The 23,905-nt window shown below is 35.9% G+C and overlaps 1 protein-coding gene across 4 annotated transcripts in view; it reads right to left on the reverse strand.

The window, feature by feature from the left end:
* Nucleotides 1–778: 778 nt before the first annotated feature.
* The window catches only part of LOC146001637 (putative phosphorylase b kinase regulatory subunit beta), a 47,845-nt gene continuing 24,718 nt past the window's right edge, over nucleotides 779–23,905 (reverse strand). For 3 of the 4 annotated variants that reach the window (XM_083139217.1, XM_083139214.1, XM_083139215.1), the window contains 12 exons: nucleotides 22,379–22,393; nucleotides 18,829–19,059; nucleotides 17,093–17,280; nucleotides 14,353–14,468; nucleotides 12,712–12,857; nucleotides 10,605–10,737; nucleotides 8,122–8,264; nucleotides 7,089–7,291; nucleotides 6,120–6,257; nucleotides 5,760–6,000; nucleotides 3,634–3,741; nucleotides 779–1,255 (listed from right to left, as the gene is read on the reverse strand). In XM_083139217.1, coding sequence (XP_082995343.1) covers nucleotides 1,079–1,255; nucleotides 3,634–3,741; nucleotides 5,760–6,000; nucleotides 6,120–6,257; nucleotides 7,089–7,291; nucleotides 8,122–8,264; nucleotides 10,605–10,737; nucleotides 12,712–12,857; nucleotides 14,353–14,468; nucleotides 17,093–17,280; nucleotides 18,829–19,059; nucleotides 22,379–22,393 — 1,839 coding nt within the window. In that variant the 3' untranslated portion in view covers nucleotides 779–1,078. The remainder of the gene's footprint in view (nucleotides 1,256–3,633; nucleotides 3,742–5,759; nucleotides 6,001–6,119; nucleotides 6,258–7,088; nucleotides 7,292–8,121; nucleotides 8,265–10,604; nucleotides 10,738–12,711; nucleotides 12,858–14,352; nucleotides 14,469–17,092; nucleotides 17,281–18,828; nucleotides 19,060–22,378; nucleotides 22,394–23,905) is intronic. The other variant, XM_083139216.1, reaches the window with a different exon arrangement.

Genomic DNA, 23,905 nt, shown 5'->3' on the forward strand with positions numbered 1-23,905 from the left:
ATAAAAATATTCCAGTATAGTTTTTATCATTACAAACTGCACAAAACTAAATTACATAAATACATAAGGATTGAGCATATTTCGCACAAATCTGCTACTTTCAAAACAAAGATCTGTTTCTTAAAAACTATAAACAAACTATCATGTCTTTTCTTTAACATGTGCGTATGGCAAAATACTCTTTGTACAAATATAAACAATCCATGTAAAGTGGGGAACACAGATAATAACAATGTAGGAAGCAAGAAGCACTACATTAAAATTCATTACATGCTACACGTAAAACTAAACTCAATGGGTGATACTGGCCTGTTCTTAACACATTGAAAATCATTGTGAAATGAAGATAAAACTTATCCTGGATGAACGATTTCATTAACGTTGCTAATTTACAATGTTATAAGGGTCAAGGAAATGGGAGGAAAATCATCCAGCATTAACCTGGAGTGACTAAAATAAATTATGGAAAACTCTTGAGTCAGGATGGCTGGCAGATTGACCATGACATTTTGACACTTTAGCATAATTTTTTTTGTGATGCTATAATTTAAAAGTTCTTCCATGAAATGTGGAACTGACGAATTTGTAACTTGACTAGGCTGAGCCGATAAACACTTTGAACCGATATCCATATCGATGCCAATTCCCACCAATACCAATGCTTGAAAATCGTAATAATTAAAAGCTGTTCAAAATATTAAGTAATATTAGTGGGTGTCCACTCCAATTATAAACATAAATTTACCAGAGCATTGCTACAAAATATTGAAGAATTACATCAGAATGGAAAAATATATTATGCAATCACTAAATACAATTTTTCCACAAAATATTGTTCCAAATTAAACGGAAAGTTCACATTTTGCATAACTTCCAGGATAATTAGATGCCACAAGTGTCACACAGAATTTTTGCAGGCTCTGTGAATCAATGATGGGAAAATATCAGCTGGTGTTGGTAAGAACTTTAAAATAAATGTTGCTATTTTTTCTATGATCTCCACTTTTTTCTTCTATATGAAATATGCTTTACAAATGTACAATACAGTACTATCTATCCAGTTAATTTTCATCTGCCATCATGATATTCGGCATGGTTCTTCTTGGACTGCATCATCATCTTGGTCTGAGCTGGTCTCCAGTTGCCCTCCTTGCAGGACATTGTTCACTACAGCACGAGCTAAGTAACCTGTTGTTGTCTGAGTTGACAATGCATAGAATGATGTCAAGTCTTCACATTTATCCATTCCAACATCCTGTCATGACACAAGAAAAATTAACTTCAAATAAGTTTGAATATATCTATCTATATATAAAAATGTATGTATGTATCTGTGTGTGTTTGTTCAACAATAACTCTCGAACGCCTGCAGCAATTTCAACCAAACTTGGTACACGTATCACTTGCAATCTTGAAAGAAATAATGTGGGGGTAAGACACACCCGGCACCCCTGGGTGGGGGTGGGGGTGGGAAGGGGACATAAAATAGCATTCGGTTGAGTGGCATTTTTGTGTCACATCCTGCACGTTATGCTTCCTGCAATACCACACAGCAAAGTTGGTTGCCTACACAGAAGGTGCGATATTGCTATTCTCGAGCAATTTCAACACGTATCATTTACAATCTGGAATGAAATATTGTGGGGATAAGACACCCCTGGCACCCTTAGGGGTGGGGGTGGGAAGGGGTGGCATGTAAAAATAATCGAAAACGACCGATATTAGTGTAGAATCCATAGTTTTCAGGGTCAATAAGATGAATAGTGACACTCCCAATGCCGATCAACTCCAAGTTAATTTTACACTATAGTTACAATTCATTAGTTTCTTGTCTAATAGAAGATTGGGATAAATAAATACCTGGGCAATCAGCAAATAATAATAATAATTCCTTTATTTAGCGGGCGAGCTTCAGCCGTAGGTTGCTCTACTCTTCCCTGCGGCGACCTTGAAGGGAAGTGTAACCGACCTACACCCCCACTATATATTTTCTATCTTAGCCATTTTGGAGGTGATGTGATCAGCACCATGCTCCAGCTTCCTTTACCCTCCAGGTTGCACCAGTTACACATTGATTTGAGGCTGGGTGAGCCCCAGAGCCAATTTATGCAGGGACTAGGCCAGTAAAATTCCGAACTCAAACACCCACCGCAGGAATCAAACCTGGGTCTCCTCCATGGCAGTCAGACACTCGACCAACTAGATTACAGTGGCTCTAATTCCACATTGCAAAAATATATTTTTCAGGAACAAAGAAAGCATCAACAATGGATTTTTGATTGACAATAGCCCATGTAGAATAATAATAGCACGAAAAAGTGGTCTATAAAAATGACTTGCCGCAATTCAAGAAACATTAATTTTCAAATACCGTCTATATATAGACGCTCCGCAAAAAAAGCCCAATTTTAGAGAGTCTGTATATAGCTCCGCTGCAGCAACACTTCCTTGTTTATTATTCATTAACACCAATTTTAGGGTGTTTTGTGTGCTATTTATGCTAAATAAAATGTACATTTCGCTACAAGTCATGGATATATTTTATGTTCAAGTCTACACAGAATTCAAGACATTTTAGAGACTGAGAACTTACAGGAAATTAGACTAAAATAAAGACATTTTAAACTAGGGATGGGACGATATGAAATTTTGGCCGATACCAATAAAGTACCGATATAAAATTTACCGATACAGATAACCGATATTCTACCGATCCGATATAAAATTAGAAATGGTCCTTGAAGTACATGAAAGGTTCATTGACCTTCTTAAAAAATGTGTGTTTCAAAGTGACTGCAGTGCAAGAGAAATTGCATATTTAGACATTTACTTTTTAAAAAAGTAGGGCATGGAGATTATCCATAAAAATTAAAACAAAATGGCAGAATTTTGCACTAAACTATCATATATTTATCGATATATCGGATCGGTTAAATAATCGGTAATTTTACCGATAAACCGATACACCGATATGCCTATATCGGCCGATACCGATAGAGTACCGATTAATCGATCCCATCCCTATTTTAAACACATAAATCATGAAAAATATGAATGATATTGTATCATCTTTACAGCTGTGCATGAACTTTTCACAAATAGTTCTGATGAAAGAGGCAGAACAGATTAACTAGATTCAACTACATCGACTTTGTAAAATATATTTTTTTTAATATTATTAATTTCATATCAAACATAATATTGGATGCTGGTTAACAACACTTTATCTGTATTGGCAAAAATTTCATACTGGTCTTTCCAATAGAACTACTAGTTATAAAAGTATATGAATTTTAAATGCAAGATATTTATAAAAATGCTTTTGAATATGTTTAGAACATTTGGATTCAGAAAATTTAATAAATGGAGTAACTTATTAAAATTTATGATATATATTTACAGCGGAAACATGTTTCATGTTCCTGGATATTATATTTTCCACAATTATACATTCCCACATTTTAAGTCTTCTTACCCTGTTCCATTGCATATTCATTTGTTGGCTATGCAATGCTATTTAAATAAATGCACACATACACACAGAAGTATGCTTGCAATTGGAATTGTAATGAATAGCAAAATTAATTATTCATACAAATTATACAAATAGGAGTAAATAGCATTTGTGCTTACCTTGCAGTATATCTGAAATGCTTCTGAAACCAACTTATCTAAGTTGAGCATTTTCTGGAAGCTAAGCTCTGGGTTTCTGCTTAATATGGTGGACACAATGCACAACAGCTGGAAAACAATATTCAGTCAATAAAATATTTGCGAACACAATATATCAGTAATTTTTATTTATTTTTCTATTTTGCATCTCTTTCTCACCATTTTTGACTAATTGCAACAATGATAATAATGATGATGGTTGTATGAAATAGACAAAGAGACATTACTCGCAAAAGAGATAGAGATACCAGTATATAGATTAGAGAGAGAGAGAAAGAACATGCCAAGGCTTGTACTCAAACCCAATGATCAAAAGTTGACAAATGAATGTCCTCAGCCACTTAGGCAGCTAGTGCATCATCGCATTGTATAAATCAATTAAGTTCAAACAAGGACAATATTCCTCAAATAATGACCATCATAATAACAATTGGAAAATATTTCAAATTAACACGCATTGTAAAGATTAAGACTAGCATTTACTACTTCTGTGAATGTGTTACCCAAGGAAATTAGCATTAATTGTGTTACTACTGACATGCAGAAAATGTATACCTCAATAACTCGCGTCTGAAAATTTGACGTGGTTTACAGCAACAATTCTTATTTATTGTACACATTTATTACATATTGTCATGCACCATGGCTGTGCGATCTAAAGCATCATGCTTTGGGCTATGGCAATGGGACACGCACAGGTTCGAGTCTCCTGGGGGAAGCGTAACAACTTTTCTCCTGAGATTTCGGCCTGTGTATGGGACTGCTGGCCACCTACCATTGTGAGGAAATTGGAGAGCTATGAATGAGTAGTGTAACCCGGTCACAGAAACCTAGAACAACCACTGGGGTTTCGTCATGCTGACCACACGTCACCCCATAGCTGGTTGGACAATCTCCCACCTCTGCTGAGGCATGTGGGAGTGAGGTGGCTGTCGGTAGGTAGGCCCTGACCTTCAGAGCTGTTGCGCCATGGGTTATTATAGGGAATCCATAAAGTCCTGCAAAAAACTAAAACTCTATAACTTGAAAACTATTAAGTTTATTAACAAAATATTTTGTGTCTACTTACAGCAAGGTTCAAAGTTTATTTCCTGCTTGTTAGGTTCATCACCAAACCTCCAATTGTGCACCATTCACATCCAAACACTGTTGCAGTCTTTTTGTGAAACCGAGAATTGCGTGCTGACAGTGCTCTCCTGGGATATTTAGAATCACATCTCTTATTTTGTCCTTCAGGTCCTCCAGATTAGCTGGTTTCTATGAATACACCTCGGTCTTTACATGTCCCCACAGCCAGTAATCGCAAGGTATCAAGTCTGGTGATCTTGCAGGCCAAGGTGTGGGTCCTCTTCGGCCAATCCATCTCTCCTGATTCACAAAATTCCATTATCATGTCAGTCTTCGTCTATCAGCTCGTGTACAAATTTTAACTTGTAGGACCGGGCCTTCACCTTCTTGCGTACAATCTTGTGTAACGTTGACTTCGGTATTCCCAGTTCAAAGGATCTTCGTTTAAGCGACTTCATTGGACTCCGGCCTACTCTGTCCTGCACTGTCTGCATCACATTGTCACTTATTCCTGGCTTTCCACATACTTCTCGTTGCCTTGAACTTTTCATACCATCTCTTGATACTTGTGTCTGCTGGGGGTGGTTTCCCATACGTTGTTTGGAACTTTCTCCGCACTGAAACGCAACATTTTAACTCTGCAAACCACAGAACACACTGTGCCTTTTCCTGGATGGACGCCATCTTAAGTCACATGATCACGTGATTACCAGTGCAAGCGTCACTGAGAAGTGTGGCCAGAACAAAACTTTAAACTTCCACCCTTCTCACCCAAAAAATGTGTATTGTTAAACGCAACAGCTAAAAAGTTATAGAGTTTTAGTTTTTTGCAGGACTTTATGGACTCCCTGTATATTTTAATTACATAGATAGATAGATAGATAGATATATTAGAAATAAAAAACTAATGCAGGTATGCAAGTACAACAAAAACAGACAAGAAAAAGTTGGTTTACTACCATGGGAGAATACGCCACTGCAGCCTGTATTAAATTACTACACACAATTTCATTACTTACCTCTACAACAATCTGCCTGTATTCGGGCCTTTGTATGTGATGTAGCATCTGTTCAACTTGCAGAGCAAAATTGAGCTCATATTTTGTCATATGGGAGAGGGTTGGTTGCTGGGGAAGCGTCTGGCCTTGCACCTGGATGCCCTTGGGAGTTCTCTTCAGGACGTCCCACACGTAATTGTAGAAGTTGGTAGGAACACGGCACAAGCATCCTTCCAGCTGACGGCGCTGAAATGGGGTTAATCTAAAGAAAACAAACATGAATGTCTTCAGAAACAATATCAGTTTTTTTTGTATCATGTACATATTATTACAATACATACAGCAATAATGCAAAGTTCAACTTTCCTCGAATGTACTTACTTCTCCTGAGCTGCCCATTCTCTGACAGAGAGAATTCTATGCAAGAGATGTCTCACGTCACTAGGGCTCAGAGCTGCCAAAGATTTTGATTCCTTATGGCTCATCTGCAGATAGAGCTGCATTGCTTCTAGTACCCACCTGTGGGAGAAAACAAGTGTAGCTGATGTAGAATGTTTATGTACATGTCAAAACAACAAAAGTTGAAAATCTCCTCCTTCTCCGCATGGTTCCTCTCTCTATTTTTAAATTCCACTCCATATGGTTAACACCACATTCAACAAATGGTATTAGGATATGACAAATGACCTGAACCAAATTATACTAAATCTGTAAGTTTACTGTAATTCAAATTGACATAAATAAAAAGGAAACTGTTTTAACCAGCACGTTTTAATTTGCATTAATTTACATGGTAATATGGATGACAATGTACATCCATAAACTACCAAACACAACTTGGGTAATTTGGCAATTAATTTGAGGTTTAATATACTTTAGGATTAAATCTAGATTATTAGGTGGATCAACAAATAATGACATAGGCTGCTAATTTCACAGTGTTATTTGTTTAATTCAATTCTAATACAAGATAGATACAAGTGGAAAGGAGACACATGAAATATGTTTATTTCCCATAAAGATTTACCCAAAATCACACGTAGTGAAGCACTGAGAAACAGGGCGAAGAATGGCTTCCTCAAAGAAGCTCTTGCTCCAGGAATGAAACCAGTCTGGCCTGTAGGTGGGATGGTTCAAGCACTTGCTAGTGAAAACTGTTTCAGCAAACCTGCAGTATCCTTTGCCAAGGGGAACAAGGCATTGTCATGAAGAAGAATGATCCCGCCGGTGAGTATGCTCCACAATTTGTTCTTGGTGGCTGTTGTCAGATGAGAGTGTGTTGCATTACACTGCTGCACTGATAGTCTGTCCTTGTAATCATTTTCATTATACTCAAACACATCTACTTACCCTACTCTAATTTTGAGGATCCCCCTGAACAACTCTGGACTCGTTGCAATGAGCCTTCCGCAATAGAGAACCACCTCCTGCTGAAGGACAGCTTGGATAACATCATGTGGCTGAACAGTAGTGTACATGACAGACTGAATCTCAGCAGGGGTCATTGGTTTATCGAACACTGTTTCTTGATGCCCAAGAACTCCAACAGTCAACTGAAATGAAATGATATTGCAAACCTTACAGCAACATGTCAAAATTTTTACGCTATTTAAATACAAGTAATGTATATTTTAATCTTCTTTCTGTTCTGAAATTGATGCACTTTGCTTCTAGTATAAAAATTAATTGTACTGACACATTAAAAACTTGCAGATTCCAAAATACATGATAATTCATCCTTGTTTAAATATACTATATGTAAAATATATGACTATTTACACCCATAGAATATGAGAAAACTCATCCATATCAGACAAACATTTCTATTGTGCAATAAAATTACATTACTCTTGCCCTTATCACATGTTACATGAGGAAATATAAAAATGCAAAACATCCAAAATTGTATCGGGGATGTTCAACACAAATGCAGGAAGAGCACAGGAAGGATATGACAGTACCACCTGACAAACGTAGGCCATAATATATCCTATTTGTTGAAATTCTGAAAAACTTTTTGCCTTTACTGTGATCTGCCAAGTGAAATAAAGATTACAACAATTCAAATTATTATTTTTGCTTGAAGCTTTTATTATCCATCCCTTCTTTAATGTCTCTTTCATCTATGTTCTTAGCATTTATCAGGAATCTGCCATCCTTTTCAGGTATAGTGCTTTCTTTCCATAATGTCCAGAAACATATTAGTAATATCTCTATAATGTTCTGAGATTATATATTTGCTCTTTTAATTTGGCCAATATATTGCATGTTACATCTTAAATATAAGCTACATATGCCTTCTTCAATATGCTGAGATTATGGTACCAAGTATTAGTAAGTTAGAAATCTCACATATGCATTTACAAATAAACAGAATATTCACCTGCTTCCCATTCACCAATACTGTAGTTATAAAGGGGCTGATACTGTCCACTGTATGATGAAGAAGGCTACTGCAGTACCTCACTGCAGCCCAAAACCGCAGAAGTCCAGCATGGTGATACAGTCCTACGAGGAGCTCCTGGACTGAAGACAAAAAACAAATGGCAATTATCCGAGTAGATCCATGTTTCAAGGCAATGGAACAACACATGTCCCACAAACCTTACTTTACCACTTAAATTGTAAATTGCTTTAAGTTACATGTTCCATTATCCATTAGCGATAATACTCAATGATGGAAAATAATAATTGCTCTGATTTTACTTTACCGATAGTGGGCTCAGATGGGTGCCGCCAAGAATTTTGGCAGGAGGGGGCACACTTGGGGAAATGCAGGTATGAAACACTAAACACAAAGCTAAATATATTAACACATTGTAAAAATATGAGCACTTGCCATTTCCTTCACTTTGTAAAAGACGACACAACACAGCAATTACCTGAACAAAAACTGGCTCTGCCAAATAAGTCAATCACTCTAGAATAAAAATTCGAATCACTTTGCACTTTTAGTCGGTGAACGCTTAACACACAATTCTGAAAGTCGATCATGGATATGGTTGATCTTAAACATGTCTTCACACGTCGCCTTGTGCTGAAAGACCTATCGATAGAGCAACTTGTAGCTGGTAAAGTTACTGCAATCTTTGTATCAGTAGCTAGCTACAGAAGGATTCATTGAAGGGATATGAATAACATTTTCAAATGTTGACAGCATTAGGGAATCTTGTTTGCTTTGGTCCACTTAAAAAACAGCTTGTAGTCTCAGCTTCCAGGTATCGAGTATATAGGAGTACACAGTTGTCAATTTTGTTATCAACTTGCTGTACTCATCAAACGACAATAGTCTGAGGTATTTTGGGATGAAAATGACAAGTAAGAGAACTTTCCAATGAAAGTATTCTTCTAAACTTTCTGATGGGTCATTTTCATGATACTGTTGGCCTGAAGTGCAGCGAGGTCATGTTGATACCTCATCAGTGTGCTCACAAATTTATTGAACTAGAACGTACTTCTCTGCAAATTTGCTGTCGGCATTTACCCTGTTTTGAAGAATCAAGAACGAATATTCTGAAAAAAGCCAGGGTGGGCAAATGCCCCCCCTTGACCTTATGTGGCGGTGCCTATGAACTCAGTAGCTAAGAGCATTACTTACGATCTCACCACTAAAGGTGCCAGGTTCGAATCCAAGTACCGGCATTGGTGTCCTTTGCGAGTAGCCCTTCGTCAATTTCATTTAATCATCACCCATCCTCATTGCCATGGTTAGCCAAAAGTGGCAGAAAGGTGATGCTAAAATAACAAAAATACAAATATTGATACCCTTATTGGTTCAAAGTGATATTGGATATAGTGATGTAAGTACCCTTCCTGACTCCTGCTGGTATTTCTACTTGAACATTGTAGCAATTTACAGTTATTCAAAATCTCCCTAAATTAAAAGTCAATTTATTTTTCCCATACCTTGTATCAGGAAAACAAACACAGTATGGGAACAGATGCATTTAAAATCAATGTGCTGTAATCCTGTCTCTGGGATTTGCAAGTGAGTTGGGTGAGGAAGAAGTATGCTGGTAACAGTCTATTGGAAGCTGTTTCAAGTTCTTCCAAGGGTGCCTTGTAATCAAGGATGATACCCAGTGGGGGCACATAGTGGTTCAGATCGCAATTCAAACTGTAGGTCCAGTCCCAATTAGCCTATCTGTGCATGAAGTGGACTTAAAACAAAAACCTCAAACAAACAAACAAGGAATCATGCCTTCATAGCATGAAGACAGCCCACATCTGAGTTAAAAATTGGGGCTGGATGGCAAAGACCATGAATATTAGACTACAATAGACTCGCGATTATCCGAGCTAATTGGGACCGAGACTACCTCGGATATGGAAAAACTTGGATAATATGGAGAAAATGTGCTAATAGGTCGTAAATGACGAAACAACACTTAAAAATGTATAGTAATTATTTATTACTAGTACAACATAAATGAGAAGATTACTTTTTCAAAAAGTCTTTCATAGTTTTTTGGACTAACCCCTTTCCTCTCTTCGACGCTGCGATGTATAACGGCAACGCTGTAGGGAGAGTAGATGTAATGGAACACGTGCAGTGAGGACGGTGACTTGACTCCAACTTACTAGTAAACAAACAGTGGGTGGTTATGAAGCACGATGTTTTCCAACCACTCCCTCGGTTAACCTAGAGCCTCGGTTAATCGCGAGTCTACTGTATTTGGAACCTGTATATTCAACAACAACAGTGAAAAACTATCTTGTCTGCTTCTTCAATACCAGTTTTCAAAGATCAAGAAAATGCTGAGGAAAACATTGAAAATCTAACCCTTTGCATGAAAAGAAAATTATAGTATTCAGCATGTATCATCCTTAACGGTTAATCATAAAATTACAGTCAACTATTCTAACCTGTTGATCCACACAGCTGGTAGTTTGGTCCTTCTCTTTTGAGTAAGATCCCAATGAGCTGTGCCCTGGCATACAGGGCCTCCGTATTTCTCACTGCTTCAATCACATCCCATATTGGTTTGGACTCAAAGTTCTGTAACGAAATTGGTAATTCATTCTAAACAGTAGCGTACGCAGGATTTCATCAAGGGGGGTGTTATTTCTAAAACTTTTTTCCAAATTCACATTACCATTGTTTTATTATACTTTAATTAAATAATAATAATCACAATTAATTAATAATACTTATAATTAATTAATTAGCTAAATTAGTACTAATAATACTACTAATACCACTACTACTACTATTAAGTAGTAGAGATCTACATAAATATAGTAAAAAAGGTAAAAGGTAAAGTGCTCCCCTGTGCATAGCACCACGCCATGAAGGCGTATAGGGTGTGGGGGTAACGCCCCACACTTTCTTGATCCGGTCGTGAGTGGGGATGATGTGATCAGCATCACGCCCCTGACCGCCTTTACCCCCTAGGGTTTCCCTCAGGTACCCATGTTATTCGACGCTGTTTTAGTATAGTATTTATGAAAACATTAGAACGGAATTACTTTCTAGTCATTCGATTTTTATCAAATCCTTGGAGCATTTTTTTGTTTCTTTGTTACGAAATAATTGTCTGGTCAATGAGGTGAGACATTTCAAGGGTGAAGAAGATCCATAAATACAAGAAAATATATTAAAATAAATTGAAATAATCGAAGTATGGAACTCATCCAAGGAGCTGCGGTGATCTGGTCGGTAGAGCGTCTGACAAGTGACAATCACGCCGGAGATCCGGATTCGATTCCCGAAATTGGTTGGAATTTTTCCGACTTCTTCCCCGCATAAATGTCCCCGATAATTCACACCTGGATTGTCTCGCTGTTCTTACCAACAACAAAAAATTAAAATAGTTAAGCTTATTGTCGTTTCAATAATTGTCTAGTCAACAAGGTGACACATTTTAAAGAGAGACATTCAAACGTGCTGCGGTAAACAATACAATGGGAAGGCGAACTGGTGACTATTCTTGTCCGCCTAGCCTTTGTCTATACATTAGCCTCTTACAACGAACCAACAACTTTATTTTGTTAATTCTCGTTGTTCACACAAAAAAATACATGTTCATTGAACACTAGTGTACGTACAGGGGTGGCCGGTGGTGTTCCAGCCCCTACCGAAATTTTGAGAAAATCGAAATTTAAAAAAAAAAAAAAAAAAAAATCCGTTAAGAACTTTAAAAAATCAAAATATGTAAATGCAAAACCTCTTTTAAAGTGAATCCCGATTACCATTTTTGTCTTTGAATACAATTTTAATAGACTGAAAAGCTCCAAAAATACGAAATATTTTATTATGCATCCTGCCCTCCAAAACGAAGCTATGTGCTATCCACATTTACTATTCCAGTCCCTCCCGAAAAAAAAATCTGCGTACGGCAGTGTGTTGAACATTGTTGAAACTGAGATACAAAACAACTTTTTTCTCTTCTAAATCATAGTTACCCTAACCTAACCTCATAAACTCGTGTTTATTTTCAAGGCATAACTTTGAAAGACGCGTGTGTTTGGAATGTTGTGCTTTTCTCCATGCTGCATGGAAATAATAATTCAAATTATTATTATTATTATTATTAGTAGTAGTAGTAGTAGTAGTAGTCGTGGTGGTGGTGGTGGTGGTGGTGGTGGTGGTGGTGGTGGTGGTGGTGGTAGTGGTAGTGGTAGTGGTGGTAGTAGTAGTAGTAGTAGTAGTAGAAGTAGTAATAGTAATATTATTGTCCCAGATCTTTGACTGTGAAAAATTGGCCATTTTTTTTTCCACAGCATTTTTCATAATATTTCACAAGCTCAAGGGGGGGGTTTAAACCCCGTAACCCCCCCCTTGCGTACGCCACTGATTCTAAAGCATAATAAGCAACATTTATTATTTTTACTTCACCCTTCAAAGTAGTACTATCTACTTCTTTCTACCTAGATACAGTCTTGTGACTTGATCTGGAAAATAACATTTAATCAGTATTTAATTAAATACCGAATAAAAAGTTATTGCTAAGAGTAATGCAAGATAACTCACGGAGAGATTCCTAAATGGCTCGTTGTATGCTATTGCTTTAGGCACATCTGTTAGTGACTGGTATCCAATGTACTCGTGTTCCAGTTGCTTGAATTGTGTAAATTCCAAAGTAGATGTATCAACCAAGTGCATGAAGTCTAGATGCTCTGTAAAGAAAGTAAATCACAAATAATATTCAAACATGAAATACTGGCATTTCCACTGTGAAAGAAGTGCAGAAACTGTAACTATTGTCTCTAATCTACATTAATGATTTGCTACTTTATTGACTCCGAAGCACAACCATTTACATATCCTCTTTCATATATACGCAGTGAAATATCGACTTTACATTTTTAAGGGGAGCCAAAGTAAAAAAAAGCAGGAAAATTATATAGCATTTTGTTCCATTGGAAACATAAAGAATGATTGTCTGATGAAGAAAAACTTAATCTGGGGTTCACTGTATCTACAACACCAATGTCCATTTAAGCACAACATAACAAAATAAACAATAAATTATTGTATTTAGTAGAGTAGCTGACTTCCATGGCAAAGTAGTTAGCACACTGTGCCACAATGCCAGGGGTCCTGGGTTCGAATCCTGACTTGGCCATGGGTGTTATTTGTGATTGTCCCTTCATCAATTTCATTATATCATCATCACTCATCCTCATCTTAATGATTCGCCAAAAGTGGCAGAAAGAGCACAGTAAAATAAACCAAATCAAAATCAAAATAAAAAATTAGTAGAATGCCCTAGGCCCTCAAATAAGTCAAATTCCTGGATTTTAAAGAATGAAGATTGGAATATTTAAAAAAAGAAAATTTTTGCACTTTCATTGTGGTATTTTTATTGTTGCATTTCACAGGCATCATCTTAATATGTACACTACCATTTCCTCTGCTTTGTTATTAACATTTTAATACAAAGGCTGTTTTCTGTGGTATTAGCCTCAATGCCCAGTATGCTTTCACAATGAAATTTTAAATTCTGTGCAGCTTAAAATATAATTTAATATCTTGGAAACTACGAATAGTAGAGTTACAAATCATATATTTTGTTTAATACATGTCAGCTTAAGGACATGGTCATAAAAATTAATTTTAGTTTAGAAGAAAAAGATGAATGTAAAAAAATATTTATTTTGTGGTCCTGCCCCGGAGGCAATGCTGGGGACTGAAGGGTTCAAAAGAGTTCCTACATATTATAATATATGTGTGCCACTCTTGTCTGCAGGCACGAACAGATTATATTATGAAGTAAGTCTTGAAGCTTTCTTGGTGACGAATGGTGAATAAATTCTCTCGAGCTATCGACCAGGTCAATTCTGGAAAAGTTTCAGAGCTTTCGAGAGCTAACATCACTCTCATCTTGACTTCTACCCTGAAGATGGGAGTGATGTTAGCTCTCGAAAGCTCGGAAACTTTTCCAGAATTGACCTGGTCGATAGCACGAGAGAATTTATTCAGATTATATCATGCCTGCAAAACTCTTTCTATCTACAAGAGAAATGAGGAAAAGGAGTAATGCTTTTAGAAAACTTTAAAAAAAAAATGACACATAATCTTCGTTCTTCATTCTAAAAATGTCCAAGACTATTCCCCTAGATGTTCAACAGAGACCAGTAGAGTAGAGAACTAATCAGTTAAAAAACTTACCAATGCATGACGACGAAATGAGATTCTGAAGACGGCCTATTCGCACTTTCATTCCATCACAATAACCCTTTTTTAACATCGCCAACAGGTCAAGCATTTCCTTAAACTGAGGATCTCTAAAATAAAAGTTACAAAAATAAACATTCTCAAAGACAAATCCAGTATCTTGAGATTATATATGAAGCACATATTCATACATGCAGCAGAACATGTTGGATAGTACACATGAAACAGTAAAAAAATGAATTCTACAGCAGAAGATTATACATGTAAGGTACTTTATTGAGGTTTCTCTGTTTTGTTGGGTTGGGTTGAGTTTGTGTTTTAAGTCCACTTTACGCATAGTAAGGCTAATTGGGCCTGGACCTACAGTTTAAAGTGGGATCCGAACCACTTTGTGCCTCCATCGGTTATCGAACCCAAGACCACTTGTTTACTACCACTGCACCTTCAGGGAGGCCTTTGTTTTGTTTCATATACTTTTGAGAAAGTCAGGATGTATTCATGTAATTTTTATAACAGCTGATAACTTGATGGGTGTTGACTCAGAAACAAAAACAGCACATGTATGGGATGCTAATGGGAAACATTAACTAGTACTCTAATGGTATTAGCTGATACAGGCATAACTGTGTCAGGTTATCAGCAAAATTACCCATGATCATTACCAGTGCTTGAAAAATCTTCTTCAGAGCTAGGCGCCAGCTGTGAAAATTGGGCGCCAGGAAACCACCTACTAGCAATTGTGGATACTATAAGAAGCTGAGCCAGCCCCTGTGGGGAGTGGTTAGGGGTCCCAGTTTCGAATCCTGGCCTGGGCTTGGATGTTTTTGAATGTTTCATCATCAATTTCATCATAAAATCATTCATTACAATCTTCGCAAATTAGCCAAAAGTGGCACAAAAAGCGAAGTAAAATAAAGCAAATCAATCAATCTATAAGAAGCTGAGCATCACCGTATTCAAAACATCGGTAAATCATGTGAGAAAGTGGGAAGTGGGGGGTTGGGGACGAAGAGTAAGAAATTGTTACTGATTCTATGGAATGTTCACAACGTTGATAAAAAATCACTTGCTAGCTTACGCTGTACTGCAATTTGAACTTAGAATCTTCAAAGTTTCGTACATTGAAACTTAAAAAAACGGCAATATTACAGCAAGAGATCACAGTTGCCAAGCTGAAATTTTTAGTCGCTATGGTGACCTGGATTTTTCGAGCCCTGATCATTACCAATATTATATTTACATAAATAGCCCTTTTGTTATTATTTCTATGAATTATTTCAGTTGAATTCAAATGATTTGATAAATTTTATACTTGCACTAACAAAATTTTCATACTGATCAACCCTTAACATACAGGGTGTCCATAAAGTCTCTTTACAACTTCAATCTTTTATTCCAAACACATATGAAGAGATAATTAAATGAAATTTGTCACATAGTAGCAGCATATATTGAAGTTTTTTCATAATTTACTAAACCTCAATATGGGCACCATTGGTTGCACGAAGGACGTCAAGGTGAAAATCGATTTCGCACCATGTCCACTCTAGCATAGCCTCATCAATGGTGGCAATGGCATCAGTGATTCTTTGTTTGAGGTCAGTAATGTTCCGTGCATTTGTACGATACACAGTGTCTTTAACGTAGCCCCATAGAAAGAAATCTAGGGGCATTATATCTGGTGAACGAGGTGGCCAGGGAATAGGGCCATCCCGTCCAATCCACCTACCGGGAAATGTTTGGTCCAGGAAGTCACAAAAATTTAATCACCTATGTGGTGGTGCACCATCCTGTTGGTAAAGACGGTTGGTTGAAGGTCAGCCAGTTGTGGTGTCACATATTCAGTCAAAAGGTCAAGGTAAAGATTTGCAGTAATTGTTTGCTCCGCAAAGAAAAATGGACCAATGATTCGATTGAACATCAGTGCACACCACCCATTCACCTTTAGACTGTCTCATTTGAGGTCCATTGTCGCATGGGGGTTTTTTGAGTCCCAGATTCTCGCATTGTACGTGTTCAGTTTACCGGAAACATGAAATGTTGCCTCACCAGTAAAGCACACTCGGTTGAGGAACACTGCATCCTCTGATATTCGATGAAGCATTTCCACTGCAAATGTTTTGCGTTTCGGTTTATCATTGGGCTCGATGGGATGCAACAGTTGCACTTTATATGCAATCAATCGCAGGTTGTGGTGTAGGACTTTGTGCACTGTTGATCGTGGTAGCTGTAACTGTCTGACAGCAGTGGGAATGGATTTCTTTGGAGAATTAACAAAGACTTGTCTTACACGTTTGATATCTTCCTCTGATACTCGTTTTCTTCCACTTCTTGCTTTATCCAAAATTGTACCGGTCTCCATGAATTTACTGTGACATTCACAAATTGATGGACGTGCTGGTGGTTGTTTCCCATACCTAGTCCTGAAGTTTCGCTGAGTCTGAGTGTCAGATTTTGTTTCAATGAACCACGCCACACATTGTGCCTTTTCTTGCGGAGTAGCCATTTTTCTTTCGAGGACCTCTCTTTCTTCACAATGTTACCGGAAATACACAAATTGACTATTAGTACAAACTTTAATAGTAAACGAGTACAATAAAAAAAAATCACTCAAATATCTCATCATTTGCATTTGTAGTGATTTTTTGAAGTTGTAAAGGGATTTTATGGACACCCGGTATATTAGAAGTAAAAGCACAAAAAATCATGGGTAATAATAATAAAAAATCCTAACCTCATATGCTCTTCACGAATAAGCAAGCAAACTGTGGGCCTTCCTGATAGCCTCCAATATCTACCCACAAACTGCAACTCTGTTTTTATGTCTGATATTAACAACGCCATGTCTCTGTACAAATAGAACTCTGACACCTCAAATATCAGAGGGTAGCACAAAACTGTCATACCGCAGACTCGATACATCTGTAAAACAATAACAATAATACAGATTAATTTCCCAAAGTTACAATGAAAGATAGTTTTTTAAAAATATATAGTATCAATTCTATAAAAGTAAAATATCCAAAATGTAATTTTTTACAAATATATGTCTATACTCCTTAAACAGATTCTTCTTTGTAGCTGTAAATTAAACCAAGTTTTGGAAATTTTGTATCAGAAAAATAATGAAACTACAGCTGAGCCATTACCAGCTTGACCTGAAATCAATGCCAATATTCTCACTAATTCCCAGACACTGATAATTTGACATTGAAACAATTTAAAAATAATTCAAAATATTTACAATGTAGTTTTTAATGGAAGTATAAAGTAAAAAGTAAAGTGCTCCCCAGTGCTTTGAACCATGCCATGAAGGCATATAGGGGGTGTGGAGTTAGGGCCTTACGGCCAAAGTTGGGGGTGAATTCCCGGTTCTCCCCCACCAAGATTTAAATGGAAGTATACCATATCAATCTTCTAGAGTTTTGTTTCAAAATTTTCATAATTTAGCATCATAATTATTTAATCACAAGATCCATTTCTCCTGCATTGTTGTTACCAAAATTATGAAAATTACACAGGTGGCACAATTTCCTGGATATTTGGACTCTGTGAAACTGTTTTCACTATTTTTTCACACCCTGAGGGGTTCCCATACTCTGCAAAATGTTGCCTCATACTGGCAATTAAATTTGAATTAATATCAATGATATAAGCCATTACTGATACATTGGCATCGACTCAGCCCTAAATTAAACCCTCTAAGTGATGAAATTGTTATTTACAACAAAATACAGCACAACTAAATGTAACGTTTCAACCTTCTAGCAAGGTCTTCTTCAGACTATGTACCAAGTACAAATGTAACAAGGTACATGGAAAGGACGATATACACAAAAATACTCCCCTCCAGACTATTAGAAAGTTGTTCTGGAACATTCTAGCAGGTGGCTTTCCCTTCTCAACTTTACTTTCACCTGAAAATGAATGTGGTTGGACTCTTTATCTCAGGCTCTATTTCCTTCTTCTCTACTCCTCTCTTGTCCTTTCCACTCTTTCTAACACCTTCTTCCATTTTTTGTTTATCATCAGTCCCCCATTCCAGGTGAAAGTAAAGTTGACAAGGGAAAGCCATCTGCTAGAATTTCCAGAACAACTTTCTAATAGTCTGGAGGGGAGTATTTTTGTGTATATATATCATCCTTTCCATGTACCTTGTTACATTTGTACTTGGTACATAGTCTGAAGAAGACCTTGCTAGAAGGTTGAAACGTTACATTTAGTTTATGTTTTATAATAAAATAAATTTCTGCCTTGGTCAGCATATTGAGTTTTTCATATCATGAAAACAAGGCTTAATGGTGTTATAATAGCACAACTAAACATTGTTTGATAAATACAGAATAGAAGAAAGATGTAACGAAAAAGCATGTGGTGACCAGAGTTTCAAGTGCTGAATAATAACTAGGAACAATGACTACGTGTGCTGATATAAACAAACACAAAAATAAGAGAGAGAAGTTAGCCTACCTTACTAGTTCCAAGGGCTCCAATTGGCCGTGCTGGCCGCCCTTTTAATTTAAGTTTTTTGTTTACTCCAAGGTGGCCATATACCTTGACAAGCTCATTAGAAGACCAAATTTGGACAGGTTCCACTTCGTGAGGTGTCTGTGTTTGGATTCCGTACGTACCCATCATTGCCTGGAGTCTCATTGATTCTGCTATTAAGACAATCTGCACTACGAGATCTGTTGCTGTGCCCTGAATGGAATTTAATTAAGCATAAGCTGGGCATACACAGGGCATAACATGTACGTTCTTAATAGAAAGGGGTTTGGAATGTCAACGCTTGACACGTTAACTGCCACGTCAGTCATAATGTCCGAAACTGCACCAATCACACCATGTTGTTTATTATGACCGAAACATGTTGTTTAATTTTTGTTGTTCCTAGGGTGCCGTCGGTCATGAGTTTACAATGATGCATATAAGGCATGAGAGTTGAGTCCACATGAAAAGTTTTTGATTGTCCTATTTTTTACAAGGAAAAAAGCGAAATTTTCGAGTTTGCAAAATAAAGTTAAATAACCAGTTTGGCGCAGGAGGAAAAATTGGTGAAACCACCTTTACAGTTAACATGTTAAAGGAAGTATCAATTTTCAAATAAGGGGAGATCTTTACAGGAGTAAGATGAATGCAAAAATACATGAGATACACTGAGTACATAGCTCACAGAGGTTTTAAGTTGAATTACATTGATTCTAACAATTTCCTCTCCATATTTGACAATTTTTCTCTTTAAAATTTACTCTAAAGACCTGATTTTTTGTTTAACTGAAATGTGTGAAATGTGTACATAAATAAGTAGAAATAATCATTGAAATATGTACCAAATATGATAGAAGAAATATACAAACTGATAAAACAAATCTGGCAAGAACAACACATACCAGAAGCATGGAATAATGGAATATTGTGCCCAATACACAAGAAAGGTGACAAAACAGAATGTAGTAATTATAGAGGTATCATGTTACTTAATACAACTTACAAAATATTGACTAGCATTATACATAGAAAATTAACAGCAACAACAGAAAACATAATAGGAGAATACCAAGCAGGCTTTAGACAAGGAAGAAGCACCATAGATCAATTATTCACAATAAGACAAATAATGGAAAAACATTATGAACATAATACAAATCTCTACATGTTATTCATAGACTTTCGTAGTGCTTTTGATAGTATTAAAAGGCATAAATTAATGCAAACTATGATAGAATTACAAATACCTAAGAAATTGATTAGATTAACAAACATGACACTGCAACGCACATATTTCAAGGTCAAAATATGGAGCGATATGGGTGAACTAACACAGGAGTAAAACCAGGAGATGGACTATCTACATGCTTATTTAACATAGCACTACATGGAATAATAAGCAAAATAGACAAAAAAGGAACAATATTCACAAAACTTAACCAAATTAACACATATGCCGACGACGTAGTTATAATATCCAGAACAGAAGAAGAATTAAAGAGAACATAGAATATTAGAAGAAGAAGCAAATAAAATTGGGTTACAGACAAACATGAACAAAATCAAATTCATACTACTGACACCAAAACAAGGTAAAAAACATTATCACCAATTTACAATAGATGATAAGAAATTCGAAGCAGTAACAAACTTCAAGTATCTTGGAATGACGATAAATGACCAAAAAAATATGCAGAAAGAATAAACGCAGGGAACAAAGCATATTATGCCAATATACAATTACTAAGAAGCAAGTTAATTAGCAGATATACAAAAAACAATGAAGAGAGAAATTCCATTTTAAAACAAAAGGATATAGTAAGATTTATTAAAGCCAGAAGAATTAGTTGGATGGGTCACATAGAACTTATGAATAAGGATAGAATGCCTCGAAGAATCATGTATGAGAGAATATATTCCACAAGAAGAAGAGGCAGACCCAAACTAAGATGGCGGGATAGTGTAGTACAAGATCTACAAATAATGGGAGTCCATGGATGGAGGGAGAAGATATTGGACCGAGATGCTTGGAGGCTGATAGTACAGGAGGCCAAAGCTCACCCAGAGCTGTAGAGCCAGTTGGTAAGGTAAGGTATTTTCTACTTCAGCAATTACAAGGCTTCCTTGGAATGCTCCAAAAACATCTAAATTAGCATGAATACGGCAAATTTTATATTTTGAGCACAATATATAAAATATATATACACTACATTCTACTAGAAATTATAAAATCCATTAATTATTTTTCTTATTACATTAATTAATGCTATCAAGCTTCAATAAAAGCAGCATCATTTTATTCTCAAGATTTTCCTAGTAAGGCAGAAAGAATTTTAGTATTTGCTCAGGACTTCGAAACACGTACAATGATTACAACATGCTTATCAAAGCAGCAACACGTATGAAAAAGAAAAAGAAACATGCAAAAATAAGCAAAAATTGGTTATTGATCTATTTTTGAACATTTTTTTTTTTATCCGACCAAACTTAAGCTCTTCAGTGTGGAGTAAGAAAGTAAATATAACATAATATGACAAGCAATACTGTTTCTAATGAATCAAGAATTAATTTACAGTCAAACCAGCAATTAAGCTAATGAAATATAAAACTGATTGGCCACAAAAAATGTAAATGAAGTTACCCACTGTCTAATGGAAAACATCAGATATTCCATGCTACTGAAATGAAAAATGAGTATGTGCAAATGTTCCCATCATGTTTGTGAGGATCAGAACTGTTGCCCCTAAAAATGGCAACCTCCCAGATTCATTATCTGCATTGCATTTCTATCAGTTAAGTTTTCTTATCAGGGCCACCAAATTGGATTAGTCACATGTTACAATTTGTGACTACTAATTTTGATGCTGGAGTAAAATACATGCCATAAATCGTTTCTACTGTAAAACTTAGAGGTCTTACTTTAGCAGGCATTTCATCTGTACAATTAGTACCCAGTTTTTAGACTAAAGAGACAAGTAACACTAATTTTTGCACTGAAGTGACGAGTGCAAAAATTCACTGCACGACCAACAGACAGAAGGTAACGTGATGCATGCTATTGAGAAAGAGGCCCAGTTCGAGTGGCATGCACATGTCAATAGACAAGCAATACATGCAGCTTATTGATACAAAAGGTTGCACTTATATCTGATGATCATTTCCAAGTGACACGTGTCACTTTGGTCAGAAAGCTGCCAAAAGCTTATCAACCTGACAGTCTCGATTCATCCTCCCTTATAGCTTATTTGGTTGAAAATTATTCCCCTATATAACAGAAACAGAAGAGATGTTACACATGATTACTACAATTAGATATAACCAACCAACTTCTAGTTCAATCGCTCAATTTCTCCTCTGAACACTAATTTGCTCTATTGCTAATTATATGTACAAACAGAAAAAGGAATTAGCACCATACAAATAAAAAGCAAACCATTCTTTCTCTCTCTCTCTCTCTTGTTGCAATGCATACATGCAATCTGCACCTAACCTACATGCAACAGTGCATATTAAGAGATCCAATCTTACTTACATGAAATGATTTTCCCTGGAAAATATTATTTGAAAGAAAGTAGACAAAAATTATTAATAACACCCACACACAAGATGCAAACAGAAATAAATAATAGGTTTGCTCCACCTTGTGTGTAATGTACATATTTAAGAAACAACACTTTTCCTAAAATTTTACTCAAATACAATACAATATTCTAAATCAAATATTGGACAGTATATTTCTCATTCATTACGCAAATGAAATTATTAATTGATTGATTGATTTGCTTGATTTTACTTCGTTTTTGTGCCACTTTTGGCTAATTTGCAAAGATGTGGATGAGTGATAATATGATCAAATTGATGAATGGACACTCACAAACATCCATGCCCAGGCCAGGATTAGAACCCAGGATCCCTGGCATCATAGCATGACGTGTTAACCACTCCACCACAGGGGTCAGCTAATGAAATTATTAAGTTAAAGCAATAAGGAATACATCACTTTTTGTAAAGTGGACAGTGACTTTATACATTCAAATTAATCATAATCCTAATATACTTCCAACAAATTGAACAGGATATATGAATTGTAATTTATATTATTTTTTTAAAAAATGGAATCCCTCTTGGGCTTCAGATATGTTTTGAATTTACGTAAACACATCACATAAGATACAGCAAACCTTTTCCAAATTGAAGAATAAAGATTATTGACAATTATTGACTATTCTTGTAAATCTAAAGTTAGTTGTAGTAATGCCATGCACAAAAATAAATCCACAAATGCTGAATTAGTAAAAACTCTAAAGAATAATACATCAATAGATCAAAGAATATTTGAAAATATAGTTATGTGGAAAATACACCCTATTATAGTTAACAATGTAAGAAAAAAAAACATTACTTTTTTAAATTAGCTTTTTTACAAATAAATGTTGAAATACACTTTAACCTTCCCATTAGTAACACTTTTATGACGAAAATAACCATTTTAAGCATCAAAATATATTCCTATTCTGCATTTCTCATGAAAAAACAAAATTTCTGAATGGATAAATAAGTTTGAAATTTTAAAACCTTTTCACTCCAAGTGTCCATCGTAAAATCTTCAATGACACACGAAAATTATTGCATAAAATTTCTACAATTCAAATCCTATGTTGAACTATTGCTTACCAAATACTGCTTTGTATATAAACTTATCAGCTAAAAGCTAATCAGTAACTTTAACTTGCAAGATTATAAAACTCTAGCTCATGTAATTACTGAGAGACCGAATTTTAGGGAAAAACTGAAATGAATATTAATATATCAGTATGAGTTGTCAGTAACAGAAAACATCTATATTGAAAAATATCATGTTGATTTTATCTCCGACATGCAGATGCTTTTTCCAGTCAAAAATTCCTGAATATTATGCAAACTGCATATTTCTTATAAATTTGTGACAAAAAATGGATTCTGGGGTGAAATAATATCTACAACTCATAAATGAATTCATAAATATTTGAAAGTATACCCTAGCAATGTGGGGGTGTAAGGGGTGACCTTCCACATAGTA

The sequence above is a fragment of the Lepisma saccharinum genome, chromosome 17 (assembly GCF_977018435.1).
Source record: "Lepisma saccharinum chromosome 17, izLepSacc3.1, whole genome shotgun sequence".
NCBI lineage: Eukaryota > Metazoa > Arthropoda > Insecta > Zygentoma > Lepismatidae > Lepisma > Lepisma saccharinum.